This window comes from Sporisorium graminicola, chromosome SGRAM_22, assembly GCF_005498985.1.
Source record: "Sporisorium graminicola strain CBS 10092 chromosome SGRAM_22, whole genome shotgun sequence".
Classification (NCBI taxonomy): domain Eukaryota; kingdom Fungi; phylum Basidiomycota; class Ustilaginomycetes; order Ustilaginales; family Ustilaginaceae; genus Sporisorium; species Sporisorium graminicola.
In genome coordinates this window covers 1,198,602-1,217,665 of record NC_043731.1, presented here as the reverse complement: position 1 = coordinate 1,217,665, position 19,064 = coordinate 1,198,602, and the positions used below count along the sequence as shown (strand labels likewise).

General features: G+C 56.9%; 8 protein-coding genes across 8 annotated transcripts; 6 read left to right on the top strand and 2 right to left on the bottom strand.

The window, feature by feature from the left end:
- Positions 1 to 1,026: 1,026 nt before the first annotated feature.
- Positions 1,027 to 2,658, top strand: EX895_004103 (uncharacterized protein; the record flags this gene model as incomplete). The annotated part of the gene is made up of 1 exon (XM_029884700.1): positions 1,027 to 2,658. The coding sequence occupies one exon, from the start codon at positions 1,027 to 1,029 to the stop codon at positions 2,656 to 2,658; it is 1,632 nt and encodes a 543-aa protein (XP_029739410.1).
- A 391-nt stretch (positions 2,659 to 3,049) lies between these two features.
- On the top strand, positions 3,050 to 3,631 carry EX895_004102 (uncharacterized protein; the record flags this gene model as incomplete). Its single annotated transcript, XM_029884699.1, has 1 exon — positions 3,050 to 3,631. The coding sequence occupies one exon, from the start codon at positions 3,050 to 3,052 to the stop codon at positions 3,629 to 3,631; it is 582 nt and encodes a 193-aa protein (XP_029739409.1).
- Positions 3,632 to 3,739: 108 nt separating this feature from the next.
- EX895_004101 (uncharacterized protein) lies at positions 3,740 to 4,642 on the bottom strand (the record flags this gene model as incomplete). Its single annotated transcript, XM_029884698.1, has 1 exon — positions 3,740 to 4,642. One exon carries the CDS (start codon positions 4,640 to 4,642, stop codon positions 3,740 to 3,742), a length of 903 nt encoding a protein of 300 aa, XP_029739408.1.
- Positions 4,643 to 6,690: 2,048 nt separating this feature from the next.
- On the top strand, positions 6,691 to 8,595 carry EX895_004100 (uncharacterized protein; the record flags this gene model as incomplete). The annotated part of the gene is made up of 1 exon (XM_029884697.1): positions 6,691 to 8,595. The coding sequence occupies one exon, from the start codon at positions 6,691 to 6,693 to the stop codon at positions 8,593 to 8,595; it is 1,905 nt and encodes a 634-aa protein (XP_029739407.1).
- Positions 8,596 to 8,767: 172 nt separating this feature from the next.
- On the bottom strand, positions 8,768 to 9,661 carry EX895_004099 (uncharacterized protein; the record flags this gene model as incomplete). Its single annotated transcript, XM_029884696.1, has 1 exon — positions 8,768 to 9,661. The coding sequence occupies one exon, from the start codon at positions 9,659 to 9,661 to the stop codon at positions 8,768 to 8,770; it is 894 nt and encodes a 297-aa protein (XP_029739406.1).
- A 3,371-nt stretch (positions 9,662 to 13,032) lies between these two features.
- On the top strand, positions 13,033 to 15,996 carry EX895_004098 (uncharacterized protein; the record flags this gene model as incomplete). The annotated part of the gene is made up of 1 exon (XM_029884695.1): positions 13,033 to 15,996. One exon carries the CDS (start codon positions 13,033 to 13,035, stop codon positions 15,994 to 15,996), a length of 2,964 nt encoding a protein of 987 aa, XP_029739405.1.
- Positions 15,997 to 16,429: 433 nt separating this feature from the next.
- On the top strand, positions 16,430 to 17,482 carry EX895_004097 (uncharacterized protein; the record flags this gene model as incomplete). Its single annotated transcript, XM_029884694.1, has 1 exon — positions 16,430 to 17,482. The coding sequence occupies one exon, from the start codon at positions 16,430 to 16,432 to the stop codon at positions 17,480 to 17,482; it is 1,053 nt and encodes a 350-aa protein (XP_029739404.1).
- A 308-nt stretch (positions 17,483 to 17,790) lies between these two features.
- EX895_004096 (uncharacterized protein) lies at positions 17,791 to 19,027 on the top strand (the record flags this gene model as incomplete). Its single annotated transcript, XM_029884693.1, has 2 exons — positions 17,791 to 18,574; positions 18,666 to 19,027. 2 exons carry the CDS (start codon positions 17,791 to 17,793, stop codon positions 19,025 to 19,027), a joined length of 1,146 nt encoding a protein of 381 aa, XP_029739403.1.
- Positions 19,028 to 19,064: the final 37 nt, after the last annotated feature.

The following is a 19,064-nucleotide window of genomic DNA, read 5'->3' as shown; positions in this document are numbered from 1 at the left end:
AGCGGTACAAGCAGCAACTCGGTCAGCGCTTGTTGCCCGCAGAGGTCTGAGTGAGAGCCTGTCTGTATTGTTCTAGGTTGTGTCAAACTCCGCTCACCGTCGATAGGTCACATGTGTCCTGTCGTGGGGAATCTCAGCAACGCAACGAGGACCCGCGCAGTCTGTGCCGCGAGCAATAAACATTGTCAACATGTACTGTATCACGCAGTCGCTCTTTCTTGAACAAGAGCCAAAGCGGATTGCCGATATATTACAAGAAAGGCATATGGACTGTTCCATCGGAAACTTGGGATCGACGCGGGGGTGGCGTTGTACGAGCTGCAAAACTCCGACAATACGATCTTTTCAGTCCGCGCTTTCTTCTGAACGCGGAGACAGAGGGTGCAAGAGTGGGAGCGAAGGCCCCTTCTTCGCTCTTGCATCGTGCGGCTAAATCATTGTGTTGAACTCCGCCGTGCAATCCACGCTTTCGAGAGGTCGAGCAGTAGGTTGTACCGGGACGGCTGCCGCTACGAGAGTGCGTGCCGATCCGGCTCTAGGTTGAGTGCCTTGCATCTCACACTCGAGCTGATTCGCCCACATCGATTTTGTGTGACTCCATGCCCGCACTTTTCCCATCACGCCTTTGTGTTTGATGTAAGAATGCAGTCGTATGCACTTGAGCTGCAAGTAGCGTGACATTGACTCGATTCGCACCAACCTCGCTTGTGCAAATACCGACTTTCTTTCTATAGCCGATCGGTAACTTATTCCGGTTTCGACCAACGAGAATGGCTGGTTTTACCTTGACTCACCTTGTTTGAAGCTGCTTGCCGCATCGACCTGCGCTACTCTTGTGACACTTGTCGAGATGCCTGTTTCCCCCGCCGTCAGTTCGCAACGCCGCAGCAATATATTATGAAAACAGGCGTGGCATTGGACGCACCTCTTTTCGTCCCTGTTTCCATCTTCCTGCCTTCCACCCTACACCCTATACCCTGAGCCATCTCATCTTCGTACTCAGCATCTAAGCGACAGCTAGCCAGGATGTCTGCTCAAGCTGCCACGACGGCGCCTCCGCATCACTCGGAACCCTCTTCTCCTTCGGACAGCACCCACGAGAACAAACAAAATCAAGTACAGACTGCCATCCAGGCCGACGATGAGATCGAGAATCTCTCCGATGACGAGCGGGCCGCTCTCGAAAAGTCGCTCATCAAGAAGCTCGACTGGCAGATCGTGCCTCTCTGTCTCTTCCTCTACCTCGCCAGTTTCCTCGACCGCACAAATATCGGACAAGCTCGCCTCAACGGTCTCGAAAAAGATCTGCATATGAGCAAGGATGGAAGAGACTACCGCATCGCTCTCACCGTGCTCTACGTGCCATACATCATCTTTGAGATCCCTTCCAATCTCCTTGTCAAGAAGGTCGGTCCAGCAAGATGGATCCCGTTCCTCGTGGCCTCGTGGGGCCTAGTCTCGGCTCTGCAAGGCGTCGTCACCAACAAGACGGGTCTTTACGTCAATCGTGCTTTCCTCGGTCTCACCGAAGCTGGTATTCTTCCTGCACTCGCGCTTTACCTGACGTTCTTTTACAAACGCGAAGAACTCGGTCTCCGACAAGCTCTCTACTTTTCCGGCGCCTCGCTGTCAGGTACCTTTGGAGGCCTCCTTGCCACAGCGATCGGTCTCATCAAACATCATCCAGGCGGATGGGCGTGGATCTTTATCATCGAAGGCCTCGTCACTGTGCTCTTCGGAATCGCGTGCTTTTTCATCCTACCGAACGATATTTCCAAGTTGTGGTGGGTCACGCCCAAGGAGCGCAAGCTGGCTTATGCTCGTATGGCGCCCCCTGTCAGCAGGGCTACAACCGACTCGGAGGCCACCGATCTGCCAGCTACTGCCGAGAAGCGCGTCGCTGCCGTCGCTGACGAGGCAGCTCTCGAGTACACCGGCAAGTTCGTCTTGCGAGAGGTCCTGCGAACGTTTACCGACCCTGTCGTCCTGCTGTTCGCTGCCTCTGGATACTCGTATGCCACGCTTCTCTATTCGAACGCTTTCTTCAGCCCTACTATCATCAAGGGACTCAACCTTGCCAAGTCGACGGCCGAGAGCCAGCTGCTCTCGGTGCCGCCCACCGCTGCCGCCTTTTTCGTGTCGGTCACTTCGGCGCTCCTCTCGGACCGATACCGATGGCGATGGATCTCGGTGGTCGCGCTCATTATCCTATCGATCGCTGGTGTAGCGTTGGCCTACGGATCAACGGTGGCGTCGCAACGATACGGCGGGATCATCTTGCTCTCTTGCGGTACCTACTCGGTGCCCCCGCTTGGTATCAGCTGGATGCTCAACAATACCGCTGGACTCTACAAGCGCGCTACCAGCATCGCCTTGTACATCGTTTTCACAAACGCTGGCGGGATTACAAGCACGTGGTTGTTCTACAATAACGAGGCGCCTCGCTACAAGCGAGGGTTCCTTGTCAACCTCTGTCTCAACTGCGGAGCACTTGTGCTCGTCACGGTTGCCGAGCTGTACATGATCTGGGAGAACAGGGCTCGCAAGGCCGGTAAGCGAGACCACCGCGTCAACAAGTTGAAGGAACTCGGATGGAGTGATGCCAAGATTCGCGAGTACCTCGGTGATCAGCATCCCGAGTTTGAGTACATGCTTTAATCGTCGTATACACCTTGTAGTTGGGAGAAATGTCGTTCCGTTGGTCACACAGCCAGTCATCAAAGGGAATTCCTCGTTCGTATCTCGAACACTTACACGTCTGTGTCGCCACGCTCTAGCTGCTGTCGTCTGTTATGTGAGCAAGTCCAGCCCTTCAGCGAATTCGGTCGTTGTGGCAAGCTGTGTCAAGGTGTACGACCCAGACGAGGCGGTTTTGGAAGAAACGCAACGATCAAACGGATCTCGGCAAAATCCATTTCCCACTGAAATTTAGTTTAAGTTATAATAAAGCTCAGGTGACTCAGGCTGGAGTCGAGTAACGCAACGTCCAAATCTAGTTTTTGCTTCTTTCTTCTTATCAATAATCTCTTCCATCGTCGAGAGCTTCACCATGTCCAAGCCAACACTCACTTTCGTCACAGGCAACGCCAACAAGCTGCGCGAGGTACAGCAAATCTTTGCGCTCTCTCCCACCTTTCCCTACGAGCTCACCAACAAGGACCTCGACCTGCCAGAGATCCAAGGCACACCCAGGGATGTAGCTCAGGCCAAGTGCGCAGCAGCAGCCAAAGCTCTCGGCGGGCCCTGCATCACCGAAGATACCGCACTCGGCTTCCATGCGCTCGGCGGGCTTCCTGGACCCTACATCAAGGACTTTATGAAGACCATCGGACACGACGGACTCAACAAGCTGCTCGATGGCTTTGACGATCGTTCCGCCTCTGCCATCTGCACGTTCGCCTACTGCGCCGGTCCAGACCAACCCGTCGAGCTTTTTGAAGGCAAGACCCAAGGCGTCATCGTTCCTCCTCGCGGGCCGACATACTTTGGCTGGGACCCGATTCTTGAGATCAAGGGCACCGGGTTGACGTATGCAGAGATGGACCCGATACAGAAGAACACGCTTTCTCACCGGTACAAGGCGCTTGCCTTGTTGCAAGAGTATCTTGTCGGCCTTAGCAACAAGGTCTAGCCTCATCGCACGCTCTCATAGATTCACGTCGACGTTCACGGGTTGTAATCATATGGATCCATTGCATAAACACAGGCACCTACGGTGAATCGTCGATTGGTTGGATCTTCAAAGACCAAGAAGGTTGCCATCGTTGGTGAGGGCGCCAGGCGCATTCTTCAGAGTCGACTGAAGACCGCTCGAAGGGTCAGGGAGGGCTACTGCGAAAGGAGCAGTGCCGAGAGCGAGCTGGATGCCCTTAAAGTCGTCGAAGGTCCTTGCGTAAGCAAGCTCCTTGGCAAGGTCGCCAACGCCGTTGGATGCCGGCAGGGGAGCAAACTGGAGGGTGCTGAGCACGCCAAAGGCCTTGCCGGACTTGTCGAAGAAGCCGCTTCCACTGTCACCAGGGATACCAGGCGAGACCGTAGCGACATTGTGCGACCAGCCCGCGCCCTCGTCCTGGATGTTGACGCCGTACTTGGGGCTGAGCAGCGTGATGCCCTGGCGCAGGATCGAGTTGCCGTAGCTGTACACCTGCTCCAAGCTGGACAGGCCCGTGGTACGGACGCCGGTGGGACCGCCAAAGGTGGGAACAGTCGGGTTGACCTTGTCGTGGTCCGCAGGGTCGATGAGCACCAGAGCGAGGTCGTTGTACGCACACGTGTTGGCGTCGGTCTCGCCGCGCTGCTGCATTCGCTGCCAGGAAGAATACGCGAGCGTGCCCGGCTTGGACGCGCCCGTGATGGTCACCTGGGTGCCTTCGGGCAGCGAGCCAGACGTGCATCCGTCGGTGCTGGTCGACGAACCCGTGCCGGCACAGTGGGCGGCCTGTCCAAGGTAAATCTTGTCGCCATTGTAAAAGACGAAGTTAGACGTGCAGCTACCGGCCGTGTTGGTGTTGACGCCGGGGTGGATTGTGGCCGTCTTTTCGTCGGCCCAGACCGGCGCGCGCTTGGTGGGGACGGGCGAGGCTGACACCGACGAGACGACGGCAAGCGCAGCAACAAGAGCGTTGAATGAACCAGCGATCATTTTGATGAAGAGAGAGTCTTGAGAGGCGTCTTGAGTGTGTGCGGAAGTACGGAGATAGAGTCAGCGGTGGACTATGGGGAGGATGCTGGCTCGGAGACTTCCCTTCTGGTGGAACGCTCTTGGTCTTATATGTTTGTAGACGACCAGGCCTGTGAAGAAAAGGTGTAATCCCTCAATCTTGTTTCGAAGCCCGCACTCAAGTGAAGGTTGCCACTGCTTCCCCGTCGTTACACAGCCCTCGCCTCACTCCACACCCTGTCGAAGCGACGTGTTGCTCAGACTCCGAGGCGATTGTCCCCGCGAAACGAGCCTTCCCAGCGAATAGATTGTCGGGAGAGTTACTTCGAGGGTCGGCATCGCAATGAATTTGCCAAGTCGCAACTCGCACTAAAGATCGGAGCACAGGGCTCCGACCGAGCCTTCCTAGCAAACGACCGCAGATAACAATTCATCCGACGAGACGACTATCATCCATCGAAGACAATCGGCGAACACGCCTGCATGGTCAAGACTCGACGAGAAGACTTTCCATATTCGCAACAGCTACGAGTGCATAACCGCTTGGACCCTGCCTTGAACGATGGAGTCGAGTCAACTTTTCGCCTGCCTTGGAGCGAAATTAGATACGACTTAGGCCCTCTTTTTTGCCACTCGAAGACCCAGCCTTGCGCCGTTGCTCTTGGATCTGCTGTCAGAAGCAAGAAGCAGAAAGTTGCTTCTTCGGTGGATTCAGTCTCCGCAGAGCCCAATGTCCGACACAGCGCTTGCCACGAAATTCGCGATGCGAAGACGGGACAACTTTGGTCGCTACACGAAGTGCCAAGAGCATTCGGCAGATACAGCTGAGCGTGCGAGCGCAATGCGGCCCTCGCGTGGCAGGCATTCGGTGCTGCCGAGACGGTGCATGGGAAATTTACTCTTCCTCACCGGTTCAAGGGCAGATGTTGACGGCTGACAGTGGTCAAGAGCGAAGCAAGATCTCGCCTCAGAAGACGACCCGTTCATTCTAGCGTCAACTTTCACGTGGGATCTGCCGCTCGCCCACTCCCTCTCTCTCTATTAATAGGTTGCTTCTCAAGGGCAACGCGAGCGACGATGTTCGTACAGGCGGAGACGATATTGTTTGCACGAGCCGACGCTGGCCAGATTACCCCGCAGTCGGCTCAGCCCCGCTTGACGAGGGGCCAATGCTTTCGGCTTGCTATCGTCCAGAGCAGACGTCGTCGCGCACACTGAGCAAACAGCTTCAGTCCAACTCTGAAGTGGACGTCAACGCTACTGCTCGCAGCGAGTGACGTTTGTGAACAAGGCAGAGGAGACCTCCGCTCAGCGACTTCCGTAGGCATGACTGGCCTCGATGCCATTGGTCAGCCGAATCAAGGTCGTCTGTCTCTCCGGACATACTCCTTTCCCAACCACCAGCGCCGTTGTCAATCTCCTAGAATACTATTAGACTACGTCCGCCGCACAACGTCCTTCGGTCTCGAGCCAAGGACTCGAACCAAAGTTGCATGGAAGGATTGCGGCCCATATCCGGGGTCCTCCCGATGATCGGGGAAATACCATGCAGTTCAAACGACGATCGATCTCTTGGAGCTCCTTCGAAATTTGGTCAGATTTCGCCGGTTTTCTGAGCGAACAATGCCGCATCTGCGCCGCTGGTTCGGGCAAAAAGAAAATGCACGGAAAAAAGTGTCTTTGCGGAGAGCTGAAATTTCATTCTCTTGGTCCAGCTTACCAGTGTCGTTCGTCGGTACTGTGCGCTCTCGGTACTGTGCGCCTTGACCTTCTGCTACCACATCCTTGATCACGTCCTTCTATCGACAAACATCACAACAGAAGCACAAACACGCATATACTTCCGATCCACATCGTGGCACTCTCCTCATACAGGTGCTGGAAGCCTGAGCTGCCCGGGTTTTGGCGGATGCGCTCAGACAGCTGATCAGTAGGCGAGTGCCGGGTCGTCTTATCTTACCAGCGCTGTTGCAGCTTGACTACGATTGCGGCCTCTTCGGGAGATAAATTGCAGTGGCAACAAAGCCAACATGGACCTCAAGATTCTCAGTACCACCGTCAACGACGTCTTTCTGAATCCTCAGGTGCGATCCGAGAATGAAGCGCCCGAGGACCACGAACCTGCCATTGTCCAGATCATCATCCAGCTGAGCATCCCAGCCAAGTACACACCTCCATCGAAACTCATCGGTCTCACAGCGAGTCTCATCGGCTATGAATCGATTGGATTTCCAAAAGGCGGCTTCGAGCAGAACCAGCCATACTACAACAAAAAGACGATCGACTCAGCCACCGACCTCAAACTCGAAGCCGGATCCATCTACCAATTCGAAGTGTCGTTCAGCGTCGATCACAGTACAGCGCCATACCAGCGATGCAAGTATGGAAGGCACCACCAGAAAGTGCAGGTCAAAGCGACCTTCCCCGGGCTCATCGGCAAGAAGACGCTGACGGCAGAGAAGAACCTCTTCTTCATCCAGACTGTCGCTGTCACGGGCTTTTTGCCGTATTACCACGTTCATCGATCCGCAGAAGAGGCGCTAGGCCCGATCTTTCTGGGTGTGCGAACACAGCATCTGACCGTGGGAGGGTATTTGCGCATCACATTTTCGCTCGATAGTCCGAGCCCTACTTTGAAGCTCCACTCGCTCAAGATGACCTTGTTGCAGCAGACAACACTCAAGTCTCGAGTGCGTCGCAACTACACCGAACATCCTCCATCGGAACGTTTTACGTTTTTCGAAGCCGGACCCGAAGAGCTCAAGAAGTGTCTGCCGGGTTCTTCCGGTGAAGCAGACCTCGATGGCTTGCTCGCCCTCGCGCAACAACAGCCGCCACCAGAAGCGGCCCCATCCGGTTCCTCGTCATCCAATCCCGCAAGCAAGTCTCCTTTACCTCCAGGACAGTGCAACTGGGTGGCACGTATACCGAACGACTCTGAGGCGCGAGCTTCTACGCTGCCCGGCAGCGACTGTGCGATTCAAATGGCGCACGGACTTGAGCTCGCCATCCAGTACTCTGACCCGTCGCTGGGCGACTCGGACGTGCGAACGTACCGCACTACGTGGGGGATGATTCTGCCGTCATGTGCGTGTCGCTGGCAGTCCATGCGCTTGCCGTCCTACACGCCCGAAGACGCCAACCCGGTGCCGAAGGTCTCGCGCGACTTTTGGGCGGGGCGCAACGAGCACGAGTCGTTCACCCAGTGCGTGTGCGGCGAAGACCTGGAGCATCTGCTGGAGATGGAGGGACAAGCGGCATCGGAGAGCGAGGTGCAGGCGTCGTCTGCCATCTGGCACGACATGCTGAGCCATCGACTTGAACAGCGGCTTTTGCGGAGTGGGTTGGGTTCGCGCAGTGCCTCGTGCTCACCTGCTCTCTCGCGCATGGCGTCACGGCGGGGAAGCATGGAAGATCTGACCAACTCGGCGAGCGCTGGTGGCAGTGGTGCCTCGACGAGCTCCACGTCGCAAGAGCGAGGCAGGCGGACTGGACGCAGCGCCACACCGCCCCAGGCATCCTCGCGTGCTCCCTCAACAGCCACGGAGGAAGGCGTGCGTTTCGGGCTGATGGAGGCCGAGGATGAGATCGAATTCGAAATGCAAGCGCGCGACGTGCTGCACGATCTCAACCTGGACGCACAGGACTACCAGCGAGAATGGGATAGGCTCAACGAGATGCGCCAGCGGAGGAACAAGGCGCGCAACGAGTATACCTCGGTACCGCCAAGTCCGAGCCAGGGCGGCGAGAGGCGGTTCAGATCGCAGTCGGCACATCCTGCGCTCCGGCTGTTCCAGAAGCGGTCGGCCAGCAGTCATAATAGCCGCGCCAGCAGTCGGAGCAACAGCAGGGCACCCACTCCGCCGCCGCCGGCGTCGTCGAATGCGACGTTGGAGGAGTCCCTAGCCCAGATGGCGCTTGACGAGAAGCGCTAGTGAGCAAAAATGCATTCAGACTCTCACTCTACGGCATGCGCGTGCACGATGCAATAACTTAGATGATGAACACACGGAGCGAAATGATGAGTGAATTACAGGAGCGTGTGGATGAAGATGAGTGCACGACGTGATGCTCTTGGCGATGGAGAGTTTGCGGGGTATCTATTGCTCATTCAGCAGCGGGCGGGCTCTCGAGCTTATATTGCTTGGCCCAGCCGATAAAGGCGGGGACATCATGGGCGATTTCGCCGGGCATGGCCATCTCCTGCATCATGGTAGGGATTCGGCCCCTGGTGTCAGACTGGACGGCCATCTTCCATGTGACAACGTTGTGCTCGCTCCCGGCAGGCGGTGGACCTTCGCAAACGGCTTCGAAAGACGCATAGACTGCGCGCACCTTGGGAGACTGCGGTGGAACGTCGGGATGCGAGACGGGAAACTGGAGCACGACAAAGGATGGATACACCGGCTGCGCGGATGATGAAGCCGGGGGAGGAGTGAGGGTACGCGAAGGATCGCGAATCCATGCCAGAGAACGTGATTGCGAGAACGGCTCCGCATGCGGTGGTAGGTCAATGGTGAGGAGCATCTGGACAAAGTCGCGGTCCGCCGTGACGATGGGCAGCTTGTACGCATTGTGCCAGATCTCTGCTTCGTCCTCCTTGACCTTGGCGACGCACTCGGTGATGACGATATCCTCGATAAACATCTTTTCGTACGTCGAGTGCTTGAAGCGGAGATAGCGTCTGAAATCCTCGTAGCCCAGTCCGCACTCCGGGCCATGCTGAGACTCACGCAGATGCCATCCCTTCTTGGCGAGCTGCTGCTGCTGCACGGGGCTGGGCAGCAGCTTGCACTGCACGTTGCCGCCTACGTCTGTGTGGAAATGCTTGGTGTTTTTCCAGTCTGGAGAAGACCGGACGAAGGCAAAGGCGGCTGAGATGTAGTGTGCGAGCAGCTCGGCGTACTCGGGTGTGCCAGCAGAGGGGATGGTTTCGAATGGCGTCTCGATGGCTGCGAACGATGCAAAGCCGCTGCCGTTCTGCGTAGCCGTGTTTGTCATCCTTGCGACTGTAGATCAGGGGCTTGTCGCTGGAGGCCTCCACTGGAAGGACAGACCACTTTTTGAGAGCTGAGCGATTCGGACGACGACGGTGATGGTCGAGAAGATTGTTGTGACGGGAGAGCCGAAGGAGCCTGACTGTGGAGGCAGAGAGCGGGAATGTGCAGAAAGTGGTGCGATTTTAACCAATGGCCGTGCCGATCTGCATTTTGCCGTGTTTCAGCGCAGACGAGGCATCTGGAGCCGGCGGCGCCAATCTTGGAGGGCTTTGGACCCTTTTCGAATGCGCTGTTAGCTTGTCATGCGAGCAAGTAGTGCTTTTCGGAGCGAATGTGCTGCTTGCTCTCGGCTTGGCCGCAACGCCCTCTCTGCCAAGCCTTTCGTTCGGTAAGCAGAGCAAACACAACTCGAGCAATGGTGGAAACAAACTTGGCCGAACTCGAACTCGAATCGCCAGTAAGCTCAGACTGTCGAAGGTGTGACAAAGCTTCTCGAGCGGGCCGAACGACGAAAGTCGACGCTCGTTGTCGCGCGGACCCACGATCCTGGCAATGTCTTGTCGAAATCGAGTCGATTTGCAACAAACGGCCACGAGATGATGGTGCCGTCGACTTAGCATTTTCAGATGGAATCGCAGGACATCGACCGTTGAATCGGGCTTTCTTTGCTGCTCGGAGGAAGCATCTCAAACATCGTTGTTCGCTCGTCAAGTCGAGAGCCGGTCTGTCACTCTCAAACTCCTCTTTCCCCACCTGGAACACAGAGGAACAGACAACGGCGATAAAAAGGGAATCAGATCGGCTTTGTTGACGGACTGCCACGTCGTCCAGCATCTTGCATATCTGCTCTCGCCAACGGATGAACCGGTGGTGGTGGCGGTGGCAGCAGAGGCCGCACCTGAAAGAAAGTCGGTGACCGCTTCGAAGCTTCAGAGATCAGGCCATTTGTGACAGACCTCATGTGCGCGGTGACAGCGGCGACTGTCAGTTTGAGAGCGACACAAGGCACCCAGCCGTCAAGCCCCTTGCTTCTCTCCATCTCGAGTCCCGGATTTGCATTACTACCCTACCCGCTGCACCCCATACCTAAATCGACCGATGTAAGACACTTTTCATCTTCCACGCGCGAGAAAACCTACCTGCATTCCGACGACAGGACCAGCATCTATGAATTGCTTTCCCCTTCGGCTCCTCGTATAGCGCCCCTCTGTCCGAACATGGATGATTGTCTCATTTTGGACGAAACCCTTATGCCCCCCTCGGGTACTGATTGCGACGAGCAACCCGAGACAGAAGGCTGGTGTCCCGAGTATGATGGCCGTCTGCAAAGCCAAATTCAGCCCCGCGTGGGTCAAAGTCGACACTCACCACGCGGTCGAGAAGCGCGTAACTAGCTCCCATGCCTTACTGGCAAACATCATAATCTCTTGTCGGCTCCAGTGTGAACAGGACGACGGGAGCCGCCGTACCATGGAAGCACACAGATTCACGTGTGACGGGGCAATCAAGCGAGAGAAGCGCCTCGAGGAGCAGTTCCAGGCTCCTAGATACTGGTCTCTGGGCTCTTTGCTGTTGATCAACAAGAGCGTGTCGACTTGAACGCCGTTCAGAATCTCAGCCTGTTTTTTTTGTCAGTAGCAGTGTGCAGCACCAGCAGAGTGGGTTGGCTAAACTCGGAAAGGAAATAAAAGGTCGAGTCGATCGCTGTTCAGGCACAACAGCAGTCCACCTAATCGGCTCACGACCAATCTTCCCACGCGCGCGCAAAACCCACGGCGAAAATCCGTGTTCCTGTCTGTGCTGTTCCCGCGTCGAATCTGTTTGTGGCTCCTCCACACAGCGATCTTGCGGGAATTCATCCGAGGAGGAGGGCGCCAGACCTCTCTCGAGCATACTTGCCATGTGCTTTTCTCATGAGATCTTGCCACTCGAAGCGAAAGTCAAGCCGAGGGGATATTTTGTGGATCGGCCGCACCTCCTTGCTTGGCTACGTGGCATTTGAGCTGCTCCTAGCGCCACCACGCCGCAGAGAAGAGAGTCTAGTTGGTGGTCGATATCCACTTCCAACCGACTCGCACTGCTCTCGCTTACTATGCGATGGAATCGCAGAAAGGCGAAGTCAGACGCAGATTTGGATGACTACGGCTTTCACAGAAATAGCGACAGTTCTCCCGCTTGCGTTGGCTGGCTTTCCAAATTTGCGCTTTTGCTCGCAGCCACAAAAAAAAAAAAAAAAAAAAAAAAAAAGGCCCCTACGAACTCCGACGAAAGCCCAGATTTCCAAGTACGTACGTTGTCCTTTGCCTGGTTACTGCCTCTCTCTCTCCCTTTCACTCCGCTTCCCTCTTTCTCGGGATCGGACATGTTTGTCTCCCTCAACTTTCGAGCTGATCGCTGCAGTCCGATTTCGCTTTCTCACCATCAGACGTAGGTTGTGAATATTGTAGAGTTGCTTGCTGCCCCCATGACTGAGCCGCTGTTTAGTGTGTGTGTGTGTGTGTGTGTGTGTGTGTGTGTGTGAGAGAGAGAGAGAGAGAAGAAAATCACAGGCACGACTGGCTCGCGAGAGGCAGAGAAACGAAAATAGAAAATCAGACTGCCCTTTGCCGAGACGGCCACGAGGGTGAGAGCGAGAGACGGGGAAGGAAAAAGCAACAAAAGCAGGGTTCTTTCTTCTGCATCGTCGCCGTTCGCCGTGTACCTGAGCTGTCTCTCTCTCCCTCTCTCGTCCTGCAGAGCTCGAGGCGGGGTCTGCAAAGGCTATTGTTGCACTAGCTGAGCCGCATTCTGCTTCCGCCATCTCAGCTCGCCATTCCGCTCCCCTCTCTAGGTCTGTAGTAACTGGTGCTTATGTCGACCATCCATCTCCTCAAGCCCAGCCCTCCCATTGTCCTTCTGCTCCTATCACACTCTTCCAACACCCTTGCGAAACTCCGCCCTCCTCACGAGTCGCCTGGTTTATCATTGCCAGCGCTCCGAACCGACTTCACTGCAACGCACACTCGAACAAGGACCGTCGTCGTTCTTTGTTTTCCTGCCCATTCAACTATTTACTCCGTCGCACCTTCACCGACATTACCGTTCCGACAACCGTACCACTTGTACCACAACCCACAACCCACAACCCCACATCTGCTCCACCCGCTAATCGCTTCTCGTGTTTCATCGACTGCCAGCGCTCTTTTCGGCCCAACATCTCCTGTCTCGCTAACTAGCCCCAGCTACCTGTCAACAGCATATACTTTCTCGTCCTCGATTTCTCCTGGCGCTGGTAGTAATGATGCTCGACGTCTGATATACTCTGGACCCCTTCATTGCTCAATCTGCTCACGCAGGCAGCCGTCTTGAGTCCCATCGTTACGCGCTACAACAATGGGCTCACAGCCAGCACCGCAATCGGCACAGCCAGGCGCCAGCACCACCGTAGCCTCACCAGGCGGTCGCTGGCGTTCGGCTACCGAACACGATGTCTATGCTGACAACCGCGACGAAGATATATTTGGATGGATCCAACCCGACGAGTGGGATACCGTCGCTGGTCCAAACAAGAGCAACTTTATGCGTGGAGATTGCGTCGAGTGCAACATCGACCAAGACAGACCCGCCGCCGCCGCTGCCGCCGTTCACCCAACACTTCAGAGCTGCGGAGGGCCTAGCTGTGGATACGGAGCTCAGTGCTGCGAGTACAGCCGTCGCGCCACCCACACTTCAGGCCCAGCCCCCCACATGCCCGCTCTCCTCTTGCAACAAACCAACAAGTCTGGCAAAAGCTCTAAAATTGCTGATCTCGCCAAGGTTGAACAGAAGAGAAGTCTCGGTGTTAGCCTCGTCGACATCATTCACGGTCGCAGCTGCCGGCCCATTAGTCTTCTGGATCTGCGAATGTTCTTACACTTTCAGCGCCAGCCCCTCAAACGTCTGCCGTCGTACTATCCCGCCTCGGACATGCAGAATTCTGACCTCGATCTCTTCGACCTCAGACTCGACGCACCCAGCTCGTCCGTCTCTTCGCCAACCTCGCCACGCCTGATCAAACAAAAACCTGTTCCGCGACGACTTCACCACGATGAGGTGGATGCGCTCGACTTTCTGGTCGCCTACGAACGCTACCTCACCAAGTTCAGAGACCAACCGCGTGCAGATCGCCTCAAGAGTCCCGATCCTGCCACGTGCAAAGCGGCAGTGCGCGCCTTTGTTCGACGTGCTTGCAAGCCCCGCGCATCCTCCGATTTGACGGCTCTTGACGTGTTGCGTCAAGGTGACGACAGCCCGGACGAGATTTCCGACATTCCACCCGAGGCTCTGCAAGAGGTTCTCGCTCGTCTCAAGCCCACCGACCTGGGGCTCGAGCCGGAAACGCAGCCTCTGCGTGTCGAGTTTGATCGCCTTGTTCATCGTCACCTGTGCTCGCGTCGCATCTGCATCCTTCCCAGCTCGAGCAAACAGAGAAAGAACCGAGACTCCAACTCATCTTCCGACACGGCCGTCCCAACTCAACAATTAGGATCGTCGGATAAAGACAAGATCCCCCGTCTTCGCTGGATGGTCGACGTCGGCCTCATCGCTGAAAGCGATTTGCAGCTGTGCTTGGCTGAATGCGACTACTCGACTCATCCGGACGTGCTAGCACCCATCGCAGACGCAGTGTACGCCTACATGTCGCAACATGTCATGCCTTACTTTTTCATCTCGGTGGCGCGCAACCTGCGCCCCAACACCAAACGTGGTCGTCTCACCGTCGGCATCGTCTGCACGTCAATCGCCATCGCACTGAGCGTGCTGCTCATTGTGGAGCCGTCTCCACTTGCAATCCACTCCGAGACGGGCAAGATTGTGCGATGGTGGCGACTCATCACTGCGCCCATCTGGTGCGCTGGCTTGGGCTACATCCTCGCCTACTTTACAGGTCTTTGTGTGTGGCTCACGCTGCGAGGTAACCGCGAACCGGACGAGGAGGAGGAACGCGAGCGGGAAGAGATTCGTTCGCGCATCTCGGGCGAAGAGGTGGTCGGCTTTGACCTGGCCACACTGCAAGCCGCTGTCGATCAGCGGGATTCGGAGGCGGAGCGAGAGACAAACCGATGGATGGCGCCCGAGATTGCCGATATCCTCACGGGTCTCACTGGCCAGAAGAAGGACAAGTACAAGAGGCAGCGGTCGAGCACGGAGTTTCACCGTAGTCGAAACCTGCGCACCGTTGAAGAAGGGCCACAACGCTCCATATTCGAGGCCACCAACGCTGGCTTGTCTGGCAAAGTGTCTATGGACCACTCATTTGCAGATGCCTCTAACGCAATCGGCTTGCATACCTACACGGAAAAGGACGCCGCGCTTACCATGCCGGCAGCAGTGATCCTGCACTCGCCGCGAAAGTCTTCGGCCGTCACGGGCCCATCCGACACAGCAAGCCGTCCGTCAGTGACACTCTCGGCGGTCGAGTTGAACGCTGCTACTTGGGTGCGACCGAGCATGGATCGTGCTCCGCACTCGCTCAACGACTTGCGTCAAGCTGATACCAGCATTGGCGACGCCAGCGCGCAAGCTCCTGCTCTGTTGAGGCAGAAGCGCGTACCGCTGCTCAACTTTTCGATTGGCATCACGACCAGTGCAGACAACGAGCTTGCCAAGGATCACGTCGATACCCCCGTGTTGACGCGAGACGCGCTGCTGTTTGATCCTGAACTGGCTGCCCGCGTGGCTTCGCCGACGTCTCCGCAGGGGTCTGTGCGACGTGCTGCAGGAGAAGGCTCCCCGCATGCTTCCCCGCCCGCTGTGACCCGACGCAAGTCGCTGGCACACGCTTTGCGGCCGCTAAAGTCGAGTGGACGCATGCAATCGCATATAGAAGAAAGTGCGTCGGACTCGCCTACTCGCGCCCAGTCGGATGAAAGCGACGTGGAAAAGGTCGAGCGTATCTTGCCCAGGACCCCAGAAGCGGCAGCGCATGCGTTGACGCCGCTGGACCCTCGCGAGATTGCACCCTGGTCCGCGCCTTCTGCAGTCAACTCGGACATGCCTTACTCTGCACGACCGCTGACGTTTGCCGCGTCAAGCCAGCTCAAGTCACGTCTGTCGGCTACGACGAGCAGTACCGCTGTGGGGCCTTGGCCTGCTGCTCCATCGGCACCGAAGCGTGCGTACGACCAGTCGAGCTCGGCGTCGTGGAGCGAGCGTGTCTGGACGGCGATCCAGCGAGGCACAGGTTTCGCTGTCGGCACGGAACATGTGCTCGATGCCCGTGTTCGACGCGCGCAGCAAATGAAGGCGATGCGCATCATGGTGTACAATACAGTGGCTACGGTGGTCGTTGTTGTCATTGTCGTTGCCATTCCTTGATTAGCCGATTAGCTGTTTGTTCTCGTTTGTATTTTTAAAGATGTATTTGTATGTTGCTCATCTCTGGTCAAGACCTGTCACCGTTTTCTGTGGTATTGCTTCTAATATGGGATGTTTTCATTGTCAATCTATACCCTCACAGCCTCCAGCTCGAGTGCGTTTGCTAGCAATAAGGTGGTGAGATGTAGCAATTGCTTGAGATTGGCGATGGCAGCGACGGGTTTCGGACCTGACGGATGTGGCGGAGGGGAATTTTGACGCTTCATTCCCCCGCTTTGGCTCGAAGATGGCCCGTGAGAAGAAGGCTTGGTTACCGGTGACGAGAATCCTGCACCCCGCAAAATCGACGCGGACATTGCGAGATTGCTCTCCTTCACCACTCTCTCCTTTCGATTATCATCACCTGCTTCATCGCAGCACAGTTTTTGCCACGATGCTACGGTCAGTCTCAAGAACTGCACTCCTCGGCGCGCCACTGTCGAGACGAACGCTGGCAACCGCCTCGAGCAAGTTCGTCAAGATCGTCGAAGTCTCGCCCCGCGATGGCCTGCAGAACGAGAAGACCATTGTCCCCACCGCGACCAAGATCGAGCTCATCCGACGACTAGCAGAGACCGGAGTGCCCGTGATCGAAGCTGGCTCGTTCGTGTCGCCCAAGTGGGTGCCTCAGATGGGCGATACCCCGCAAGTGGTGGCGGGCATGCCTGTGCACCCCTCGATATCCTATCCCGTGCTCGTACCCAACATGCGCGGGCTTGAAGGCCTGCAGAAGCTCCTCGCAGACTATGCTGATGGCAGCAGAAGGCCACCGCCCACCAACGAGATCGCCATCTTCACCGCAGCCTCCGAGGCCTTCTGCAAGGCCAACACGAACTGCACCATCGCCGAGTCGCTCTCCCGCCTCGAAGCGGTCACCTCCAAAGCCCTCGCGTCCGGCTTGAAAGTCAGAGGGTACATCAGCACCGTCGCCGGCTGCCCCTATCAGGGCAAAGTCGATCCAGACGCCGTCGGCCGCATCTCGAAAGCGCTGCTCGACATGGGATGCTACGAAATCTCGCTGGGGGACACGATCGGCGCAGGAACGCCGTCGACGATGGAAGCGGCTCTGAATGCCAGCTTGAAACACACCAACGCGCGGGCGGATCGCTTTGCAGCCCACTGCCATGACACGATGAACACGGGGCTGGCGAATGTGCTGCACATGGTTCGGCTGGGTGTGCGTACCGTCGATGCGGCGGTGGGAGGGCTGGGAGGCTGCCCCTACTCTCCGGGCGCGACGGGCAACATCGATACGGAGAGCGTTGTGTTTGCCCTGCATGGCGAGGGGTACGAGACGGGCACGGATCTGGACAAGCTGGTGGATTTGGGCGAGTGGATCAACGGCGAGTTGGGAAGGGCGAATGCGAGCAGTGCGGGGAGGGCGGTGCTGGCGCAGAGGAAGATTCGCGCCGAGAGAGAGGCGAAGAGTAAGGTTGCCAAGCTGTGAATACCGTTTGAACGGCCTATCAATGAACACATTCGCAAAGGGCTGGCTTTCTTCGATACTATTTGCGAAGATGTCACGAGACTGCGGTGTTAGTGTGAATGCCGCGGTGATGGTGAGCACAGCAGAAAGCGGCGCTCAGACCTCCACTCGGAAGAATTTTGGTGAGAACGTGGACATGCTTTCCTTCTTTCAACGATTGCTACCGAACGGATACTTTGACCTTTCGCTCTTCCCACCCCCTCCCTCCACACACCATGACCTCGCCATAACATTCCCCCTTTGCCTCTCCCCCCATAGACCGCTGCGTGATGTCGACGAAACCTAGAAACGCAACCTCGGCAACCTTCGACCTCGTGCGCACCTCGCTCTATCTCCCCCTCGGCCTAGCTGCCGTCTACCTCACCTTCTTCCTCGCCCTCCTCACGCCCATCTTCCAACGCCACTTTATCTTCCTGCACGCGATCCGCTTTCCCTTCTTCCCAGCCTACGATCAGCCTGCAAAGTACGGTCTGGCGCCGTTCAAGACACGCGCGCTGACGCTGCACACGGCCGACGGCGAAAGGCTCGGAGCGTGGCATGTGTTGCCAGAGGTCTTCTACCAGGCACGAGTGAACGATGAGGAAGGTGACGGGGTGTGGGGGGCAGAGGTGTATGAGCAGGCGATGCGGGAGTATCCGACGATTCTGTATCTGCATGGCAACTCGATGAACCGCGCCGCTCCGTGGCGTATCGCTGCGTACTCCGCCATGACTGGCCGGGTGGATGCGAATGTCGTGGCGATTGACTATCGCGGGTTTGGCGACAGTAGTGGGACGCCAAGCGAGCAGGGGCTGGTCGAGGATGCGGAGACGGCGTGGCGTTGGATTCGCGAGCAGCAGCAGGGGACATCGCCGGGAGTTACCGTATTTGGTCAGAGTCTGGGCACAGGCATCGGCGCTCTGCTCGCTGCGAAGCTCGACAGGCAACAGACGCCCGTAGATGGCCTCGTGCTCATGGCGCCGTACACCAATCTCAAGTCTCTCGTCAAGGATTTCAGATTGGGAGGACTGCTACCATTACTCAAACCGATCGGTGCCATCCCATTCAACAACTGTACGTCGCACCCCTCCCCCTCTCCCTTCATCCTGCCTAGCTTACTCACTACTCGCCTGCACCCAACCTGGACCGCCTCCTACCGCAACAGACATCCTCGACACATTCCTCCAAACCCACCTGAGCACCATCACCACGCTCCCGCACCTCGTCACCTCCGCCTCCCTCCACCGCACCTCCATCGTCCTCCTCCACGCACACGACGACCCCGTCATCCCCATCGCCCACTCCCACCGCCTCTTTCACACGCTCCTCTCCCACTCCGCCTCCTCCCCCTCAGTCCAATCCCGAACCGTCCACGGCTACGCCCACATCCAACGCTTCCCCACCTCCACATCCGCAGCCGTCACACTCATCGAAACGCAACACGGCGGACACAACCAGCTCACCGAAGGCGCACTCGACCTTGTACGGCTCGCTCTACGTCTGCCTTCGCACCTCGACACATCCTAGATTTTCCTAAATCCAATATAGAGTTGCAGCGAGCAAG